General features: G+C 50.5%; 1 protein-coding gene across 1 annotated transcript in view; it reads left to right on the top strand.

Annotated features, from left to right (window-relative positions):
* ACOT11 (acyl-CoA thioesterase 11) overlaps nucleotides 1-16371 on the top strand; it is a 45616-nt gene that overhangs the window by 28293 nt on the left and 952 nt on the right. The window contains exons 4-15 of the mRNA XM_080921750.1: nucleotides 3981-4041; nucleotides 4386-4484; nucleotides 4695-4830; nucleotides 6511-6664; nucleotides 8044-8163; nucleotides 10547-10691; nucleotides 11726-11781; nucleotides 12769-12835; nucleotides 13127-13210; nucleotides 13711-13841; nucleotides 15499-15630; nucleotides 16096-16222. Of these exons, the coding sequence (XP_080777876.1) occupies nucleotides 3981-4041; nucleotides 4386-4484; nucleotides 4695-4830; nucleotides 6511-6664; nucleotides 8044-8163; nucleotides 10547-10691; nucleotides 11726-11781; nucleotides 12769-12835; nucleotides 13127-13210; nucleotides 13711-13841; nucleotides 15499-15630; nucleotides 16096-16222 (1312 nt within the window). The remainder of the gene's footprint in view (nucleotides 1-3980; nucleotides 4042-4385; nucleotides 4485-4694; nucleotides 4831-6510; nucleotides 6665-8043; nucleotides 8164-10546; nucleotides 10692-11725; nucleotides 11782-12768; nucleotides 12836-13126; nucleotides 13211-13710; nucleotides 13842-15498; nucleotides 15631-16095; nucleotides 16223-16371) is intronic.

The raw sequence follows: 16371 nt of genomic DNA, 5'->3' as shown, positions 1-16371 counted from the left end.
TAAATAATTCTTTAAAGAAAGGAAGAAAGAAAGAGAAAGAAAGAAAGAAAACCTAGTTAAAGATAGTTCAGAGCCTTAACTAATCCAGAAAGCACTGGTGTCATGCTAGGTTTGCAGACACAAACAGCCAGAACACAGTCCTCATGCAGAGGAACAGATAGAAAAATGTCATTTGCATTTGCAGTAGGAAGTTGGGGGTTTAAGTGTGGCTCAGTGGTAGAGCATGTGTTCAGCATGCAGAGCCCTGGGTTTGATTCCTACCACTACCACAACAAAGACAGTGAGTCTGGTAAGCTGCCGAGTTGTCTTTTTTTTTTTTTTTTATATTTATTCCTCAGTTTTGGGGATCCATCCCAGCTTGAATCAATTTGATAAACAGTTTCAGCTTGACAAAAAGGCTTTGTCCTGGGAGCTGGAGAGATGACTCAGCAGTTAAGAATACTGACTGCTCTTCCAGAGGTCCCGAGTTCAATTCCCAGCAACCACTTAGTGGCTCACAACCATCTGTAATGGGATCTGACGCCCTCTTCTGGTATGTCTGAAGACAGACAGTATACTTATATATAATAAATAAATCTTTAAAAAAATATTTCAAGCGAGGTATGGTGGTGCACACTGATAGGCTTAGCACATGGGAAACTGAGACAGGGGCATTGCTGTGAGTGTGATTCAAAACTGACTTAGTTTATATAACATAATAAAACCCTGTCTCAAAAATAACCTCCAAATAGACACACTACTTTGATTAAATAAATGAAGCATTTCAAGAGATGCTCATGTCACTCAAGACCTGAGTAGGAGTGTCCTGAGTTCAAGGTCAGCCTGGGGTACAACCCTGTCTCAAACAATAGAAGACAAAACAAAATCTTTCCAAATATATCTGGAAGGACTGAGAACTCATTTTAAACAACTTTCTCATGATCATCACACCTGCAAAATGGCCAGTTATTTTTCCCCACCAGTGCTGGTTGTGCTGTTAGCTTACGGCCATGCCGACTTGTGAGTTTGTTTTGCTGTGTTGTTATTTTTTGTTTATCCCAATAAGGCTGGAAATAAATTTGCAAATCAACGGAATCTTCTAATGCTCCTGACTCTCAACCTCTTACCCCAAATCAGTTCTGTTGAAGGGGACTCTGTGCCTTCCATCTCTTTCTCCCTCCCTCCTTTCTCCCTCGTCTCCTTCAGCACCCTAAAACCAAGTCACTCCCAGCCTTCTTCTTTAAAAGGAAATAAAAAGACTTATTTTTATTATTTTAAATTATTTACCTGTCCTGGGTAGTGGTGCAAGCCTTAAATCCCAGCACTCAGGAGGCAGAGGCAGATGGATCTCTGAGTTCCAGGCCAGCCTGGTCTAGGACAGCCAGGGCTAGTAAAAAAAAACAATGGCAATATAATTATTTACCCCCCCTCATGTGTGTCTGTGTGTCTGTATGTCTGTGTATTTGTGTGTGTGTCTGTGTCTCTGTGTCTGTGTGTCTCTGTGTCTCTCTGTCTCTCTCTCTGTGTGTGTGTGTCTGTGTGTCTGTCTGTGTAAGCACAGAGGCCTGTAGAGGCCAAAGGCTGAGTCTGTAGGTAGGTGTGACCCATTGGACATGGGTGCTGGGAACTAAACTCAGATCTACAAGGACAGTATATGCTCTTAAGTACTAAGCCATTTCTCCAGTCTCCTTAGACTTCGTTGAACATCACAGAAAGATAAGTTCATTTTAAATCAGCAATCCCCTATCCCCTGTGAGGATCTATTCCCAGACTTCGGATGGGTGCCTAGGACCCTAGGACCCTGATGGGTACCAGTCCCTACACAGACCATGATGTCTCCTGTGGATTCGCAGCCATGGTAATGCTTAATTCAAAATTATGTGCAATTAGGCTTTAACAAAAACGGCTAAGCCAGGCCTGGTGGTAGTTAGATCATGAATTCAAGACCAGTATGAGCTACAGAGTGAGTTCAAGGTCAACCTGAGCAACTTAGTAAGATTCTGCCTCAAAATTAGGTTAAAAAGAACACTGATGACTCAGTTTAGTGTCAGGGGACTTCCTGAGGCCCTAGGGTCAACCCAGTGCTGGGGTGACAGATGGGAGACTGACAGTAAAAACAATCAATTGTAACAATATGCTTTAATGAACACTCCAATCTTTGAAATTTTCCTTCTCTAGCAATTATAAAATACACTTTCATAAACATTAAAATCTTTGAAATTACCTATTGTTGGTTTGAAACTACCCTACTACTAGGCATGGCCCCTTGGGGAGGTGGAATTCGGGGAGTTGGACCAGAGTCTGAGCAGAGAGGAAGTGTCCAGCGTTGTGAGCAGAAGGCACTCACGGAGCTCCTGCACTGACTAGTCAGGTGTTGGGTTTGAATCACCCCGCCCCTCACTGGGAACATCCCCGTGAGTTCTCAGAGCTATACACACAAGGATACAGACTCAGAGGTGAGGTGACTTGCTGCAGGTCATCAATTTATGATGGGACAGTTGAAGCAGAGCATGACAAACCTAGGCTTGTGTGGCCACACTGGCCTTGTGACGGGCACATTTCTTGGCATGGACCCTTCCAAGCTTCTGTGGCGGGCAGTGTACTTGGCATGTTCAAGAGCCACTGGGCAGAGGGTAAGAGACTTCTTGAGGTCATAGGGATTGAACTCTGCCAGGTTTCTAGCCTTTTGCTCTCCTCATTAGCTGGGCATACTCTGGGCACAAGGCAAGGTAGGTGGCTCCCAGGAGATTAGTGTGGACATAGGAAACACTCCCAGAAGGACAGAAGAATTGGGCTGGTTCGGTCAACACAGCCCATTTAGAATCCTTGCCCTGCTGTAAGTTATTTGGGTGTTAGCCAGGTGACCTCGGACAAATGCTGAGTCTCTCTGAGGTCCACTTCCCTGTAAACCTGTCTCCGAGTTTGTTTTGAGATTCAAATGTGGAAACGCACACATAGCACTTTTAAGTGTCCCGTAACCCTGCCCACTCCTCTCTCCAGCCACTGGCACTTGGAAAGCATTTGGTAAATACGGATGTATTACTTCAGTCTGTCACCGTTTATGGAAGTCTCACCCTGCCTCATGTGTTTGGTGTGGAGATGAGCAAAGCATACACCCCCTGGGCTGGGCTGGGACTCACAGGAGAGCATGTGGCTGCTCTGCACAGCTTCTGGTTTCTTCGAACCACAGAAATGAATCAGGAGAGAGCACAAAAGCCAGGAGCTTTGGCCCAGTGCAGTTTAAAGGCTCAGGAGGCAGAGGTCATACTCCAGGGGAAGTGCTAGAGGGGGAGCTCTGGCCACTGGGGGTAGGAGGCTGCCCCAGGAAGGGGGCTGTAGAGCAAAAGAAGACTCTAGCTAGTAGACTGGGGGTAGGTGGGTGTAAGTTAGCTACCTATGGAAGCTCTGACTCCCATCTATGGAACGAGTGCCCATGTTGTCTGCTGGCTTGGTGACATTGCAATTGTGTAACTATGTTCTGGGAGTCTTGAGGTTCTCTTGCCAGTCCTCCTCCCCTCACTGAGGTGTGGGTGTCTGAGGTGCCTGTCCTCCCTTGGTTCCTCACTGAGGTGTGGGTGTCTGAGGTGCCTGTCCTCCCTTGGTTCCTCACTGAGGTGTGGGTGTCTGAGGTGCCTGTCCTCCCTTGGTTCCTCACTGAGGTGTGGGTGTCTGAGGTGCCTGTCCTCCCTTGGTTCCTCACTGAGGTGTGGGTGTCTGAGGCGCCTGTCCTCCCTTGGTTCCTCACTGAGGTGTGGGTGTCTGAGGTGCCTGTCCTCCCTTGGTCCCTCACTGAGGTGTGGGTGTCTGAGGTGCCTGTCCTCCCTTGGTTCCTCACTGAGGTTCAGGCGTCTGAGGTGCCTGTCCTCCCTTGGTCCCTTACTGAGGTTCAGGCGTCTGAGGTGCCTGTCCTCCCTTGGTTCCTCACTGAGGTGTGGGTGTCTGAGGCGCCTGTCCTCCCTTGGTCCTTCTGGAAGGCTTATCTCCTGCTTTCCTCTCCTTAGTGTCGGCCAAGTGGTGAATATCAAGGCCAAGGTGAACCGGGCCTTCAACTCCAGCATGGAGGTGTGTGTGGCTGGCCCTGCCTGGGGGTGGGATGGCCTTCCTGTTCCACTTCTGTCTTTCAGGATCCAAGCCAAAGCCCCCTCACATTGTAGGACTCTGACTAGAGTTCCAAGATGGCTGGCTGGGTAGGGGGACCCTAAGGTCTTCCTTGCTAATATACCATAGCACAGGAGGGAACATGGAGGCTAGGTCAGGGAAGGGATGTGCTCAGGGCTTACACACTCCTGGTCAGGCACATTCAGCAGCAGGTGTGAAGGCAGAGGAAGGCCCAGCCTGGGTGGCTCTTCAGCCTCACTAAAGTTGCAGGCCTTGAGTCCTGTCCCCCCCCCCAACCTCTCCTTCAGGTGGGAATCCAGGTGATCTCTGAAGATCTGTGCTCTGAAAAGCAGTGGAGTGTCTGCAAGGCCTTGGCCACCTTTGTGGCCCACCGGGAGCTCTCCAAGGTAGTCACTCTCCCAGCTGCTCTGCCATACTCTGATTACCCCAAGTGGGACCCTCTGGGATCCCACCCAGGTGCCCCCACCTTTCCCCATCTCTTCCTGCACTATGCTCTGTCGGGTTACAGTGGAGACAAGAAAGTGGGCACAGAGGGGAGAGACCCCGGGAGCCCCTCTCTCACAGCAGCCCAGGCCCACCAGGTTCCTGGCCAACAGGTGAAGCTGAAACAGGTCATCCCTTTGACGGAGGAGGAGAAGACGGAGCACGGGGTGGCGGCTGAGCGCCGGCGTATGCGACTGGTCTACGCAGATACCATCAAGGATCTCCTAACCCACTGTGCCATCCAGGATGGTATGTGTGTAAGAGGGCAGGCAGGTGTACGCAGGGGGGAAGCAGTGTCCTCACACCCACTATGGACCCCTGTCCCTGGTGGCTTCAGGCTGTTCTGACCTCCTTGGCCTCATGACCCCCTCCAGGGAAAGCAGGTACTGGGGCCACTCACTCACAGCCCAGAGGCAGTGGAGTTGGAATGGGTCGTACAGAAATCTCTGTGACCCATAATGTCCTCAGGCCTCTAGGAGAGTTGGTGTGTGTGGAGGTAGTATTGGGCTAGGCTTTGAAGACCTGCAGGGATTTTAAAAAGCATCTCTGTGTAAATGTGTGCGTAAAAATAAAAAGATGAAAAGCATGTCTCCCTCCAGGCTTCCTCCCAGAGCTCAGGTCATCTCCTGAGGTAAAGGCTGCTACCTGGTTTTCAATCTGTTTCTTGGGGTTCTTTCTCTAGGTCTAAGCCAAGTGTTATTTAGTCCCCTGAAGGGAACACACAGAACACATTGTTCTGTAGCTTGATTTTTATTTTTCCCTCTATTGATGGTTGTTCTCTCGTCGGTGCAGGATGACCTGTCTGCCTTGGGCTGGGTGGGATTTTGGCAGGTGGTAAGATGAGGAAGGTCTTCTACGGAGGATGACGGCCCTGGGGGTAGGAAAGGGACCCTGGGGTTCTTTGTCCATCTCCGTGTTCTTGTGTGAGATCTTTCTTGGCATTGAAATTGAAGGACAAATAAAAAAATTTCAAATAAAAGGTAACACAGCTAAGCAAAGTGACATTCACTAGTAATCTTAGCACTCTGGAGGCTGAGGCAGAAGGATCAGGAGTTAGAGGACAGCCTTGATCACATGTGAAGTTCAAGGCCGCCCTGGGATACATGGTGAGATCCTGTCTCAAAGCAAACAAAGAACAACTGCTGTTGGCTGGCACAGTGGAGCACACCAGCAGTTCCAGCAGTAACACTGGAGGCTGAGGCAGGAGGATCAGGAGTTCAAGACTGCTCTGAGCCCTGCTGTGCGGGGCTTAGGGATGGCTGGAGGGAACCCAGCTCTTCCAGTCAGATTCATGGGTCTGTCCATTCCCTAACAGCCCCCTCAAATCTGTCCTGTGCAGACAGCCTACCTCCCAGGGTCAGTCTCGATACCTCTGCCTGGCATGCAGGCCTCAGACTCATGTGCCAGCCCAGTGCATGTGTCCTCCCTCAGTTCAGCCAAAGGCCTCGCACCTGCCAACACCTACTGCAGACTTGGGCTTAGATCATTTTTATCTTCCGCTTCTCTGTCCTACATCTCCGGTGACGCTTGAGTGAATGTCACCTTTCTGCCGAGTGCTCTGTGGAGGACTTTCTTGGGATTCTGGAGGATCCAGTCCTGGCTGGCTGGGGCTGATATTTGCTCCTTACAGATTGGTGTCTGAGAGCCAGTGGTTGGCTTGATGTATCCAGTGTCATACAGCCTGTGTTCAGGGGAGCAGGGGTTGGCTCAAGCTTGCCTGTCTCACAGCTGCGCTGACTGCTGCCTTGTGGCAGGTTGATGTCCTTCCTCCCAAGCCCTCCCATTCTTGACCTAGGGCTAGTCTAGGCCTTGTAATCACTTGATGGTAGTAAATTCATGTTTCAGGTAGGGAGGATTATTGTCCTGGGGCTTCCATGGACAGTCTGTCCTTAGGGACCCTCTCGTCTGCTTGCCTTTATTCGGGGACAGATCTGGACAAGGACTGCAGCAATATGGTGCCAGCCGAGAAGACCAGGGTAGAGAGTGTGGAACTGGTGCTGCCTCCTCACGCCAATCATCAGGGCAATACCTTTGGGGGCCAGATTATGGCTTGGATGGAGAACGTGGCCACCATTGCAGCCAGGTGAGAAAGCCTCTGTTTGCCTTCTCTCTCCCCTGTTTCCAGAGGCCGTTTCCTTGTCGAGAGAAAGCTTTCCTAGTATTAGTACTCGAAGCTCCAGAAGCTTGGGTGTCCTGCTGGGATAATCCTGGTTTTCCATGCCTATAGAGCCAGAGAGGAGCTATTTCTGTGAGCTGACTGTGTTTCTTCCTTCTATCCACCCATTACCACATTCCTTGTAGAGACTGTACCTGAAGCCTCCCCTTGATCTGGCTTTATCAAACTCCTGTAGTCACTGTTCCTTCAGGATCTCTCCCTCTTCCTCAATGCTTCCAGCCTCTGATTTTGCTCCTGGTATGACCTCTCAGGATTCAGCGTACTGTCCAGTCCACCATAAAGCCACCTTGGACTGATGCCTTTCTAGTGGCAAAAATAAGTTTTATTTCCTCCTATAGCTCCTGAGCATGACTGTGGTTCCTGGTACCCTGGATGTCAGGGATTAAAAACCAGGCAGTGGTGGTGCATGTCTTTGATCCCAGAACTTGGGAGGCAGAGGCAGGTGGATCTCTGAGTTTGAGGCCAGCCTGGTCTATAGAGGGAGTTCTAGGACAGCCAGGGTTTCACAGAGAAACCCTGTCTCAGAAAACAAAACAAAGCACAACACTAGTTGTGATCACTGGCGGTCCATACTGGACACCTTGTGCCTCATGACTTTGCCCTTGTTCTCTTGGTACACCATAACCTGCTTCACTAGGACGGTTTTCATTCTGAGGGCCCAGCCCAGGCTACCTGTCCTCTAAGGTTAAGCTGAAGGTAGTGTCCAAGCAATAACCTTTGCATAACCTGGCCTCTAAGTGTGAGGAGACCTGAGGAGGTCCAGGGCCTGGATGATCAGGGAAGGCTTCCTAGTGGAGGAAGACCTCATCAGGAGGGATGGGTTTCAAGGTATCAGGGCACACAGATAACCAAGACAAAAATGCCAAGTGAGGGAAGGGAAGGGGTCTGCTTTACATTATACTCTATGCTTGCTTTTTTCTGGCCTCATATATGTGAGTACACTGTTGCTGTCTTCAGACACACCAGAAGAGGGCATCAGATCCCAGTACAGATGGTTGTGAGCCACCATGTGGTTATTGGGAATTTAACTCAGGACCTCTGGAAGAGTAGTCAGTGCTCTTAACCGCTGAGCTATTTCTCCAGTCCTATGCTTGCTTTCTTCTGGCTTCAAATTCAGCTCCTCCCTAGCCATGCACAGTGGCTTCAGCACTCTAAGCTGGAAATAGCTTATTGTTCTGCATTGAGTAGAATTGTCCCAGGGCTGGGCCAGAGGACCAGAGAAAGCTGGCCCAACCACCTTAATGCGGTACCAGCCATTTCTTCCGTCTCCTCGCTCTTCCGTGTAGCCGGCTCTGTCATGCCCACCCAACACTCAAGGCCATCGAGATGTTCCATTTCCGAGGCCCATCTCAGGTGGGGGACCGTCTGGTGCTCAAGGCCATCGTGAATAACGCCTTCAAACACAGGTGAGGTATCAGGACGGATGGGCCTGGGCCACCGAGGGTTGAGAGTTCCTCCTGATTTTAGAAATCACCTGACGTAGACCTGCCAATCCTTTCCCCGGCTGATGAGGTCTGAATTACTGGGCAGATGTAAACAACCATGTAAAAGCCCAAGTTTAGCTAACGTTTCCTCTTCTGAATGTTCTATGACTCCCATCTGTTGTCCAGTGGTGGGACTGGGGTCTTCCATAAGTCTTCTGTGGGTGCCGTGCCTCCCACTCACTGGGAAGCCGTCCTGTACCTGTGTGCTTCCTCCCTCTTCTGCTTGGCTGGAGGACTGAGCTCTGGGGTTGCAGAGGTCACAGGGCCTCTGCTTCTGTTTCTCAGGTCCTTTCCTACCTTTCCTAAAACAGGTATTCTGCCGTCTCACCTTGGAGTGAGTTCTGGGGTCTAGTCTCACCACAGCTTGCTTTAGCTAAGGGCTATATCTGAGAACTTAGTATGCCTGTTTATGATGAAAGGCAATCCGGAGCTGGGTGGCCTGGGTTCAAGTTCAGCTTCCATTCTCACAGGCTGTGTGTGTGTGTCTTTGAGCAAGTTGCTTAATGTCTCTGAGCATCCGTTCTTTAACATATAAAACGCTCACATAGCCACCTCACAGCTGTGAGGATTGGCTGAGGTGTTACTAGAAGAAAGCCAGAGAGGGTCAGTGTCTGTGCTGCGGAGCTTCTGGCCATGGCTGCTGCTTCAGGACCTTCCCAGGATGGCCTCCTTCTGAGACTTGGCAGTTTCTCTACGGCCCACATCTTCTAGCTGTAGGATTTCCTGGCTTTGCCTATGTTGGACAAATGCTCTACTATATCCTCGGCCCCCTTTCTATCTTTTATTAGGTTTTCTATTTTTAAAAATTGCATGTGTGCCTGGGGTGGCCCACACCTTTAACCCCAGCACTCTGGAGGCAGAAGCAGGCAGATCTCTGCATTTGAGGCCAGCCTGGTCTGCAGAGAGAGAGTCCTAGATACCTAGGGGCACAGAGAACCTCTGTCTCCAAAACAAATATGTGTAAACCTGGCGTGGTGGCTCCCACCTTTAATCTCATCACTCCAGAGGCTGAGGCAGCAGGATCTCTGTGAGTTCAAGGCTAGCGTGGTCAAGTTCCAGGGCAGCTAGGGCTACATAGTGAGACCCTGTCTCAAAAAACAAAACAACAATAAAATGTCCATGTATATATGTGGGTGTTTGTGTAGGTGTTCGTGTATGTGTAGGTGTTCAAGTGTGTGTGTGTGTTCATGTGTGTGTAGGTGTTCATGTGTGTGTAGGTGATCATGTGTGTGTAGGTGTTCATGTGTGTGTAGGTGTTCATGTATGTGTAGGTGTTCAAGTGTGTGTGTGTGTTCATGTGTGTGTAGGTGTTCATGTGTGTGTAGGTGGTATTGAAAGCTGGAAGATAACCTTCTCAGGCACTTTCCACTTTACTTTGTGGCAGAGTTCCCTCATCAGCCTGTAGCTTGCCATGGTTAGGTTGGCTGCCAGCAAGCCCCAAGGATGCTCCTTTCTCCATGTCCCCAGAGCTGGGACTATAAATGTGCATTACCACACTCAGCTTTTAGATGGTGTTGGGGCTTGAACTTGGGTCTTTCTACTTGCACTCTACAAGTTGAGCAATCTTCTCAGCTTCTATTATTACCATTATTATTTTTACTTTGAGTTTTGAGATGGAATTTTACTCTGTTATTCAGGTTGGGCTTCAGCTCATGTCAATACCCCTGTCTCAGCATCCCTAGTGCTGAGATTACTAGCACACGCCAGTGAGCCTGGTTTCCTTTGTAATTCCGATGATCTAATTAAAAAAATTACATTTATATGTATTTACTGTATATGTGGTATGTGTGCGTGTGTGTGTGTGTGTGTGCGCGTGCATGTGTGTATGTGTGCGTGTGTGTGTGTGTGTGTGCGTGTGTGTGTGTATATGTGTGTGTGTGTGTATATGTGTGTGTGTATGTGTGTGTGTGTGTGTGTTGGGGGTTGGTGTGCCAGAGTGTGCTATCTACCTTTATGGTAGGTCTCTGGGATCAAACTCAGGTTGTCAGACTTGGCAGCAAGTGCCTTTCCTGCTGAGCCATCTTGCCTTACCGTATGAAGACTTTTGGGTGTCTTTGCTTTTTTGCTTCGTTGACTTTCTGGGCTGTTAGCTGGAAGCCTGGCTGGGCAGTCCATCTCCTCTGTGAGATTACTTAAGAGGACAGATATAGTTCTGGCCATTTGGGTCCAGTTGGAAGAACTACAGAAGAGTGTGTACACATTCTGTGTGCACTTGCCTGCCTGTGTGTGTACTTGTGCGTAAGTGTGTGTGATGTGGAAGGACATGGCTTGGGAAGGTCTGACTTCCTCTTTCATTGGGCCTTAGCATGGAGGTGGGTGTGTGTGTAGAGGCTTACCGCCAGGAGGCTGAGACCCAACGCAGACACATCAACAGCGCTTTCATGACTTTTGTGGTCCTGGACAAAGATGACCAGCCTCAGAAGCTGCCCTGGATTCGTCCCCAGCCTGGGGTGAGTGGTTTATTTCTAAGTTTCCTCAATGCGTGACAGTCCCATCCCCAGCTTTTCTCACTGAGGTACAACCAGATCGGACTGTCCTGGTTTCACCCAGGGATTCTCCTGTGAAGTTGGGTACCCACTCCGCCTACCAGACTGGAGCATGCATACCATGGGGGCTGGCTCATGTTGGAGGTACCTGGACCTTAACAGCCTATATGCTTGCAGAGACTCCTGGTTTGGGCACCACAGGCTGGTTGGGCCTCACCCCTGCCACATTCTTGGACTCATATCTCTGAAGGTTTCGGTCTTTATCTGTAACTAGTGTGTCCGTGACTTCTGCCTTCTGGGTTGTGGTTGTGGGAAACCAACTGGCTGCACAGCCTTGGAGCCCTCGAGAAGTGGTGACAGCCAGCCTTACAGGGACAGGGGCAAGGGCACAAGGATGACTGGGTTCTGTGTCTGTGGAGATACCGTCTTGGCTTGCCATGGGCCAGTTGCTGTCTTTGTATTTTTGAATGGGGGTGAAGTGTAAAGGAATGGGAAGAGGTGGGCTCTAAAGTTGGCCTTCTGAGTTCTGACTCTGGCCCTATACCATACTCCTATGACCTTGGGGAAACCATCCACTACTCCCTCCCCAGCCTCAGTTTTCTCCTGTGTAAACTGGGACTTGAAGGTCCTAGGCTAAGAAATGTGCAACAGAAAACAGGTATGGTCTTAAGCAGAGCCCTTGTGAGGACCCAGCAGGTGCCCAGTGAATGTGGCCCTGGGCACCACAGTGAGGTTCTATCATCATTTCATTCTACATTGGAAGAAACTGAGGCCCACAGAGGGGGGGGGGTCAGTGTATCCAAGGTCACCAAAGGCTCCATGCAGAGCTAAGGTATAGCTTGGGGGGGGGGGTCCTGGAGTTTTCTCAGTAAGCCATAGCAAGCTCTAAGCTTCTCCAAGGGACTGCGAGAGGCCCTCTGGCCCTAGGGGACAGGGCAGAGATATGGGTCCGCTGGTCATCCCACCTGTACCACAGCATGTCCCTGCTTCCTTCCTAGGAGGGTGAACGGCGATACCGGGAGGCCAGTGCCAGGAAGAAGATCCGCCTGGACAGGCGAGTAGGGCTGGACACTGAGAGGGACGTGCTTCAGGGCTGGACTCTACCTACTGGCCCCGAGAGAATCCTCCTGGGCTCAGTACTGGGCTGTCTTTTCTCATTCTCCTTTTAAATTTTATTTTATTTTGAGTCATGATCTTACAATATAGCCCTGTAGCCTAGGCTGGTCTGGAACTCACTAAGTAGTTCAGGCTGGTCTTGAACTTTTAGGATTTCTCTTGCCTCTGTCATCTGCAGTCCTGCGTTGGCATCTTATGCTCTTCTAGACACCAGGACACCGAGGACAGAAGGTAGATCTCTTGTCCTCAGGACACAGTTGAGTGAGATCTACTGTTGGTCCTGGCTTAGTCTGGGTGATTTTCACCCATTTACTCTGAGTAGTTTGCTTGGCCGTGAAAGGGTTAAATCTCCACACTTGGAAGAATGAGGTAGAGGATTGCTACAAGTTCAAGGCCAACCTGGGCTACATAGAGATACCCATCTCAACTAAAACAAATGAAAACAACACAGAAAGGTCTTGAGCACAGACCCAATGGCTCAGGACATGTAAACTGGTCTGTCTGAGCTCTTGGTAAAGCACCTTGTAGACTATTCAGCATGTTGTAGATGCATCCAGGCTCACACATTATTTATTAATAAATGCCTGCGTTTCTGGGACATTTACCATACGCTAAGCTCTTGCAAAGCCCCTTGGATGTAGAGAAGGCATGGATTCCATTCCAAAGAGGATACTGAGGAGTACCATGAGTGACAGGGAACCTGATCTTGTCCCCTTTCCTTGTCAGTCCCCTGTGAACTTCCTAGAGTGCTGTCTTTTCTTACCTGAACTCCTGTGTTCTCAGCTGCTGTTTTCTGTTTGCCAGTGTGCCAGTGTGCCCATAGTCCTGCCAGGCAGAGTCTCCCACCCTACTAAGCTCTCACTGGCCTGGCAATGATGTCTGCCAAACAGCGTACTGAGACCCAGACTGCCCTCTCTCTTCTCAGGAAGTACCTTGTGTCCTGTAAGCAGGCAGAAGTGGCCCTGTCTGTTCCCTGGGACCCTAGCAACCAGGTAAATCTTTGTTTCAAAGCCCACTGGGTCCTTTTTCTTTGGCCAGAAGAGTTTTGAAAGAAAAGTTGCTAGTCTAGGGCCATGGAGACCCCTCTGCCCTGCTCCATGATTGCTGTCCACACACACACACACTCATGTGTGTTCCCTGTTTTGCAAGAGGGTGTGGCTGTGTGTGGACTTGAGGGAGCCTGGATCCCCTTTCAGAAAGCCCAGTCCCTTTCCCCATATCTGCAAAGCTCCACCCAGGGATTCCTGGGGCTGGAGAAGATAGCATTTGCATGTTTTTCTCAGGTCTACTTGAGCTATTACAACGTGTCCTCTCTGAAGACGCTTATGGCCAAGGACAACTGGGTGCTGTCTGTGGAGATGAGTGAGGTATAACCAACCCACCCTTCTTTTCCTCACAAGCATCAAAGGCAGTATCTCCAAAGCAGTTCAGCAAGGTCACGAGGCCACCCAACTGTCTCCAAGGATGCTGAGTGAAAGCCCCGGTTTCTTTCCTCCTGCCTTGAGCCCCCACTGCTTTTCACAGCTCCTCCCTCCCCACTTTCTCCTTTGGCTCCACACACAGATCAGTGCAGGGGTGGGACAGATCACCTCCCCACTTGTCACATTAGTCAGTTGGATGAAGCCAGACTCTGGGGACCTGCTACCGCAGTGACCACCTCTTTTGTTTTTAAAGTTATTTATTCTTATGTGTATAGTGTTTTATCTGCATGTCTGTGCACCATAGGTGTGCCTAGTACCCAGGGAAGCTAGAAGTGGGTGTCATATAACCGAGATTGGAGTTACAGATATCTATAAGCTGCCATGTGCTCTTAACCACCAGCAGCATAGTCTGGGGCTGTGGTGAGACTGTCCTCTGTGCTCCGCAGGTCCGCCTGTACATTTTGGAAGAGGAGTTTCTGTCCTTTCACTTGGAGATGGTGGTAAATGTGGATGCCGCCCAGGTCTTTCAGCTGCTCTCAGACCTGCGCAGAAGACCAGAGTGGGACAAGCATTACCGGTGAGGGGCCAGCACTAGAGCAAAGTGGGAAGATTGCGTGGCTAGAGCCTAGCTCTGTGTTACATGGCAAAGTCATGGCTATGTTGAAGCCCTAGGGAAGGGACTGAGCCTGGAATTGGACCCGGAGGCCTCTGTTTAAGCCCTGTATCTGCTTTCCATAGTTTGACATTGATCAGGCTGTTTCTGACCTGAGGGCCCAGGGATTGAACTCAGCAGGCATGGTGGCAAAGTGCCTTACCCATTGAGCCAGACTCGTGGGGTTGGGAAAGTTAATGTTTAAAGTGGTGTGTTTGTTCAGCATCCTCAAAGCCATCTTCTTTCCTGCCAGTGCTGTGGCTCAGCCGGAGCCTGCATTACAAGTGCTTCCCTAGGCTACTGGGAACTCAGCAGCGGGTCACCCACAAGTAGCCTGCTCCTTCTGAGTCTGTCCTCAGCAGAGTGCTCATAGCCATTCATACCCCGGCTTCCTGCCTACGCCTTCTTTGCAGCCACAGCTGTGCTGTGTTGGGGAGACGGCTTAGTAGATAAAACGCTCGCACACAAGCATGAGAACTTGAATCTTACCCCCCCCCCAGGAGCCACGTAAAGCTGGGCATGCAGCTCACGTCTGCAATCCCAGTGTTCCTTCCGTGAGACAGGAGGCTCCCTAGAACCTCTAGGGGAAGTTAGTCTGGCACACAAATAGCAATGACATACCTGAGACCGCTACCCACAATGCAATGACTGCACTCAAACACACGTGCACACTCACACATACACACAGCCGTGCACACAAAGCAAGAGATCAAACAGTGGCAAGGGAGAGAACTGTGTTGTTCTAACATGCTGTGCATTGGTAACCTGGACCTGCTAGCAGGGTATTCTAGAGCTGAGAGCTGATTGGGTGACATAGGAAGAACCCAGCACACTCCCCTAGGCCTGCACAGCCAGCCTGTTCTCAAGCCAACCCCTGTGCAGTAAGGGGGTGGGGGAAGGTGTGGCTGTGTCATGTGACTGCCCTTGTGTCTGTGGGTACCAATGTCAATGGCTGTATACCTACCTGAACAAGTGTGAGTGTACCTGGGCTTGTGTTGTCTGTGTTACCTGTCAGGCTGAACACCCCAGCCCTGTTTCCTCATGAACTCTGTAGCCCAGAATGGCTTATCTCCCAGCCTCAGCTTCTCTACTTAGTGAGGATGCTAAGATTGTCCACAGCAGAGGGCCGCAGTGGAGGGATGCTGGGCGTGATCCCAGGTGTATAGCATCTGGCACACACTGGGAACGCAGGGACAGTATGTACAACTACTCAGCTACTTAGGGGTGTGTGCATCTTTGGGTTCAGCGGTGTCTGGGTACCTGTGCATGTATGCTTATGTTTGAGCATATATGCCTATATGTAGCTTGTGTTCCTGTGTAAAGTCTCTTTGCCCATAGCGAGTACCTCTGTATATGTTTGTGCCTGTGTGTCTGCTCTGGTGCTGTACAAGCACATGCCTGCATTCATGCATGTACATATCCTGAAGGGTCCCTGCCCTTCCTCTGGCGCTGCTGAGCTGTGTGTATAGAAGGGACCCACTCCAGGGCTGCTCAGAAGGCAGCAGTCTGCAGGAGCCTGGCAGAGCTGTTCCCCATAGAGAGTTGCTGTGGCTCCTGAGTCCTGACCGCAGCCTCCCGACAGGAGTGTGGAGCTAGTGCAGCAGGTGGACGAAGACGATGCCATCTACCATGTCATCAGCCCTACCCTGGGTGGCAACACCAAGCCCCAAGACTTTGTGATCCTGGCCTCTAGGCGGAAGCCTTGTGACAATGAGTGAGTGCTTGCTCCCTGAGTGGGTCAGTAGAGGTGGGGAGGCCTCATCTCCCTCTCCTGGGAGGAGCAGCAACATGCCGGTCAGAGCTCTCCTGCCCACTGGTGGTTGGACTCAGAACCCACGGCTGTTTCTAGGCTGCCAGTGGGAGTTCATCATACTGGGCAAATACTGCTCCTGAAAGCAAGGCTGGCTGTGGCTTTTGTGGCCACAGATGGGGGTACCTTTTCCACGGGTATCCCTTGCCCCCTGTCCTCTGGAAGGTTGTGGCTGTTACCTGAGACACAGGTATGGCCAGGCTAGATAAAGACCAGAAGAATGAAAGCTCCAAGGTATACAGGTCCATGGGGACACATGGGGCCTGAACCTGATGCTGCTAATATAGATGTGCCCTTCCTACAGCTGACCCTGAGCAAGGCATCCTTGTGGGTGATCTTTGACTCCTTCTGACTCTGACTCTCCTCCAGGGACCCCTATGTCATTGCCCTGAGGTCTGTCACACTGCCCACGCACCATGAGACACCAGAATATCAACGTGGAGAGACTCTCTGTTCAGGCTTCTGTCTGTGGCGTGAGGGGGACCAGTTGACTAAGGTAAGACCTGGTGTCCCCTCTGCCCTTCTACCTATGGGTGAACCAAACTCTATACTGTTGGGCTGGGATCCTTTCCAAACCCCCTATGACCTCCCAACTTTCCCAGCCTGAGCAGAGACTGAAAGGAACTCTTCGCTGAGATTTAGTGC

Source organism: Micromys minutus (assembly GCF_963924665.1).
Source record: "Micromys minutus genome assembly, chromosome: 9".
NCBI classification, from domain to species: Eukaryota; Metazoa; Chordata; class Mammalia; order Rodentia; family Muridae; genus Micromys; species Micromys minutus.
The sequence above is the reverse complement of the archived record's forward strand: the minus strand, read 5'-3'. Positions and strand labels throughout refer to the sequence as shown.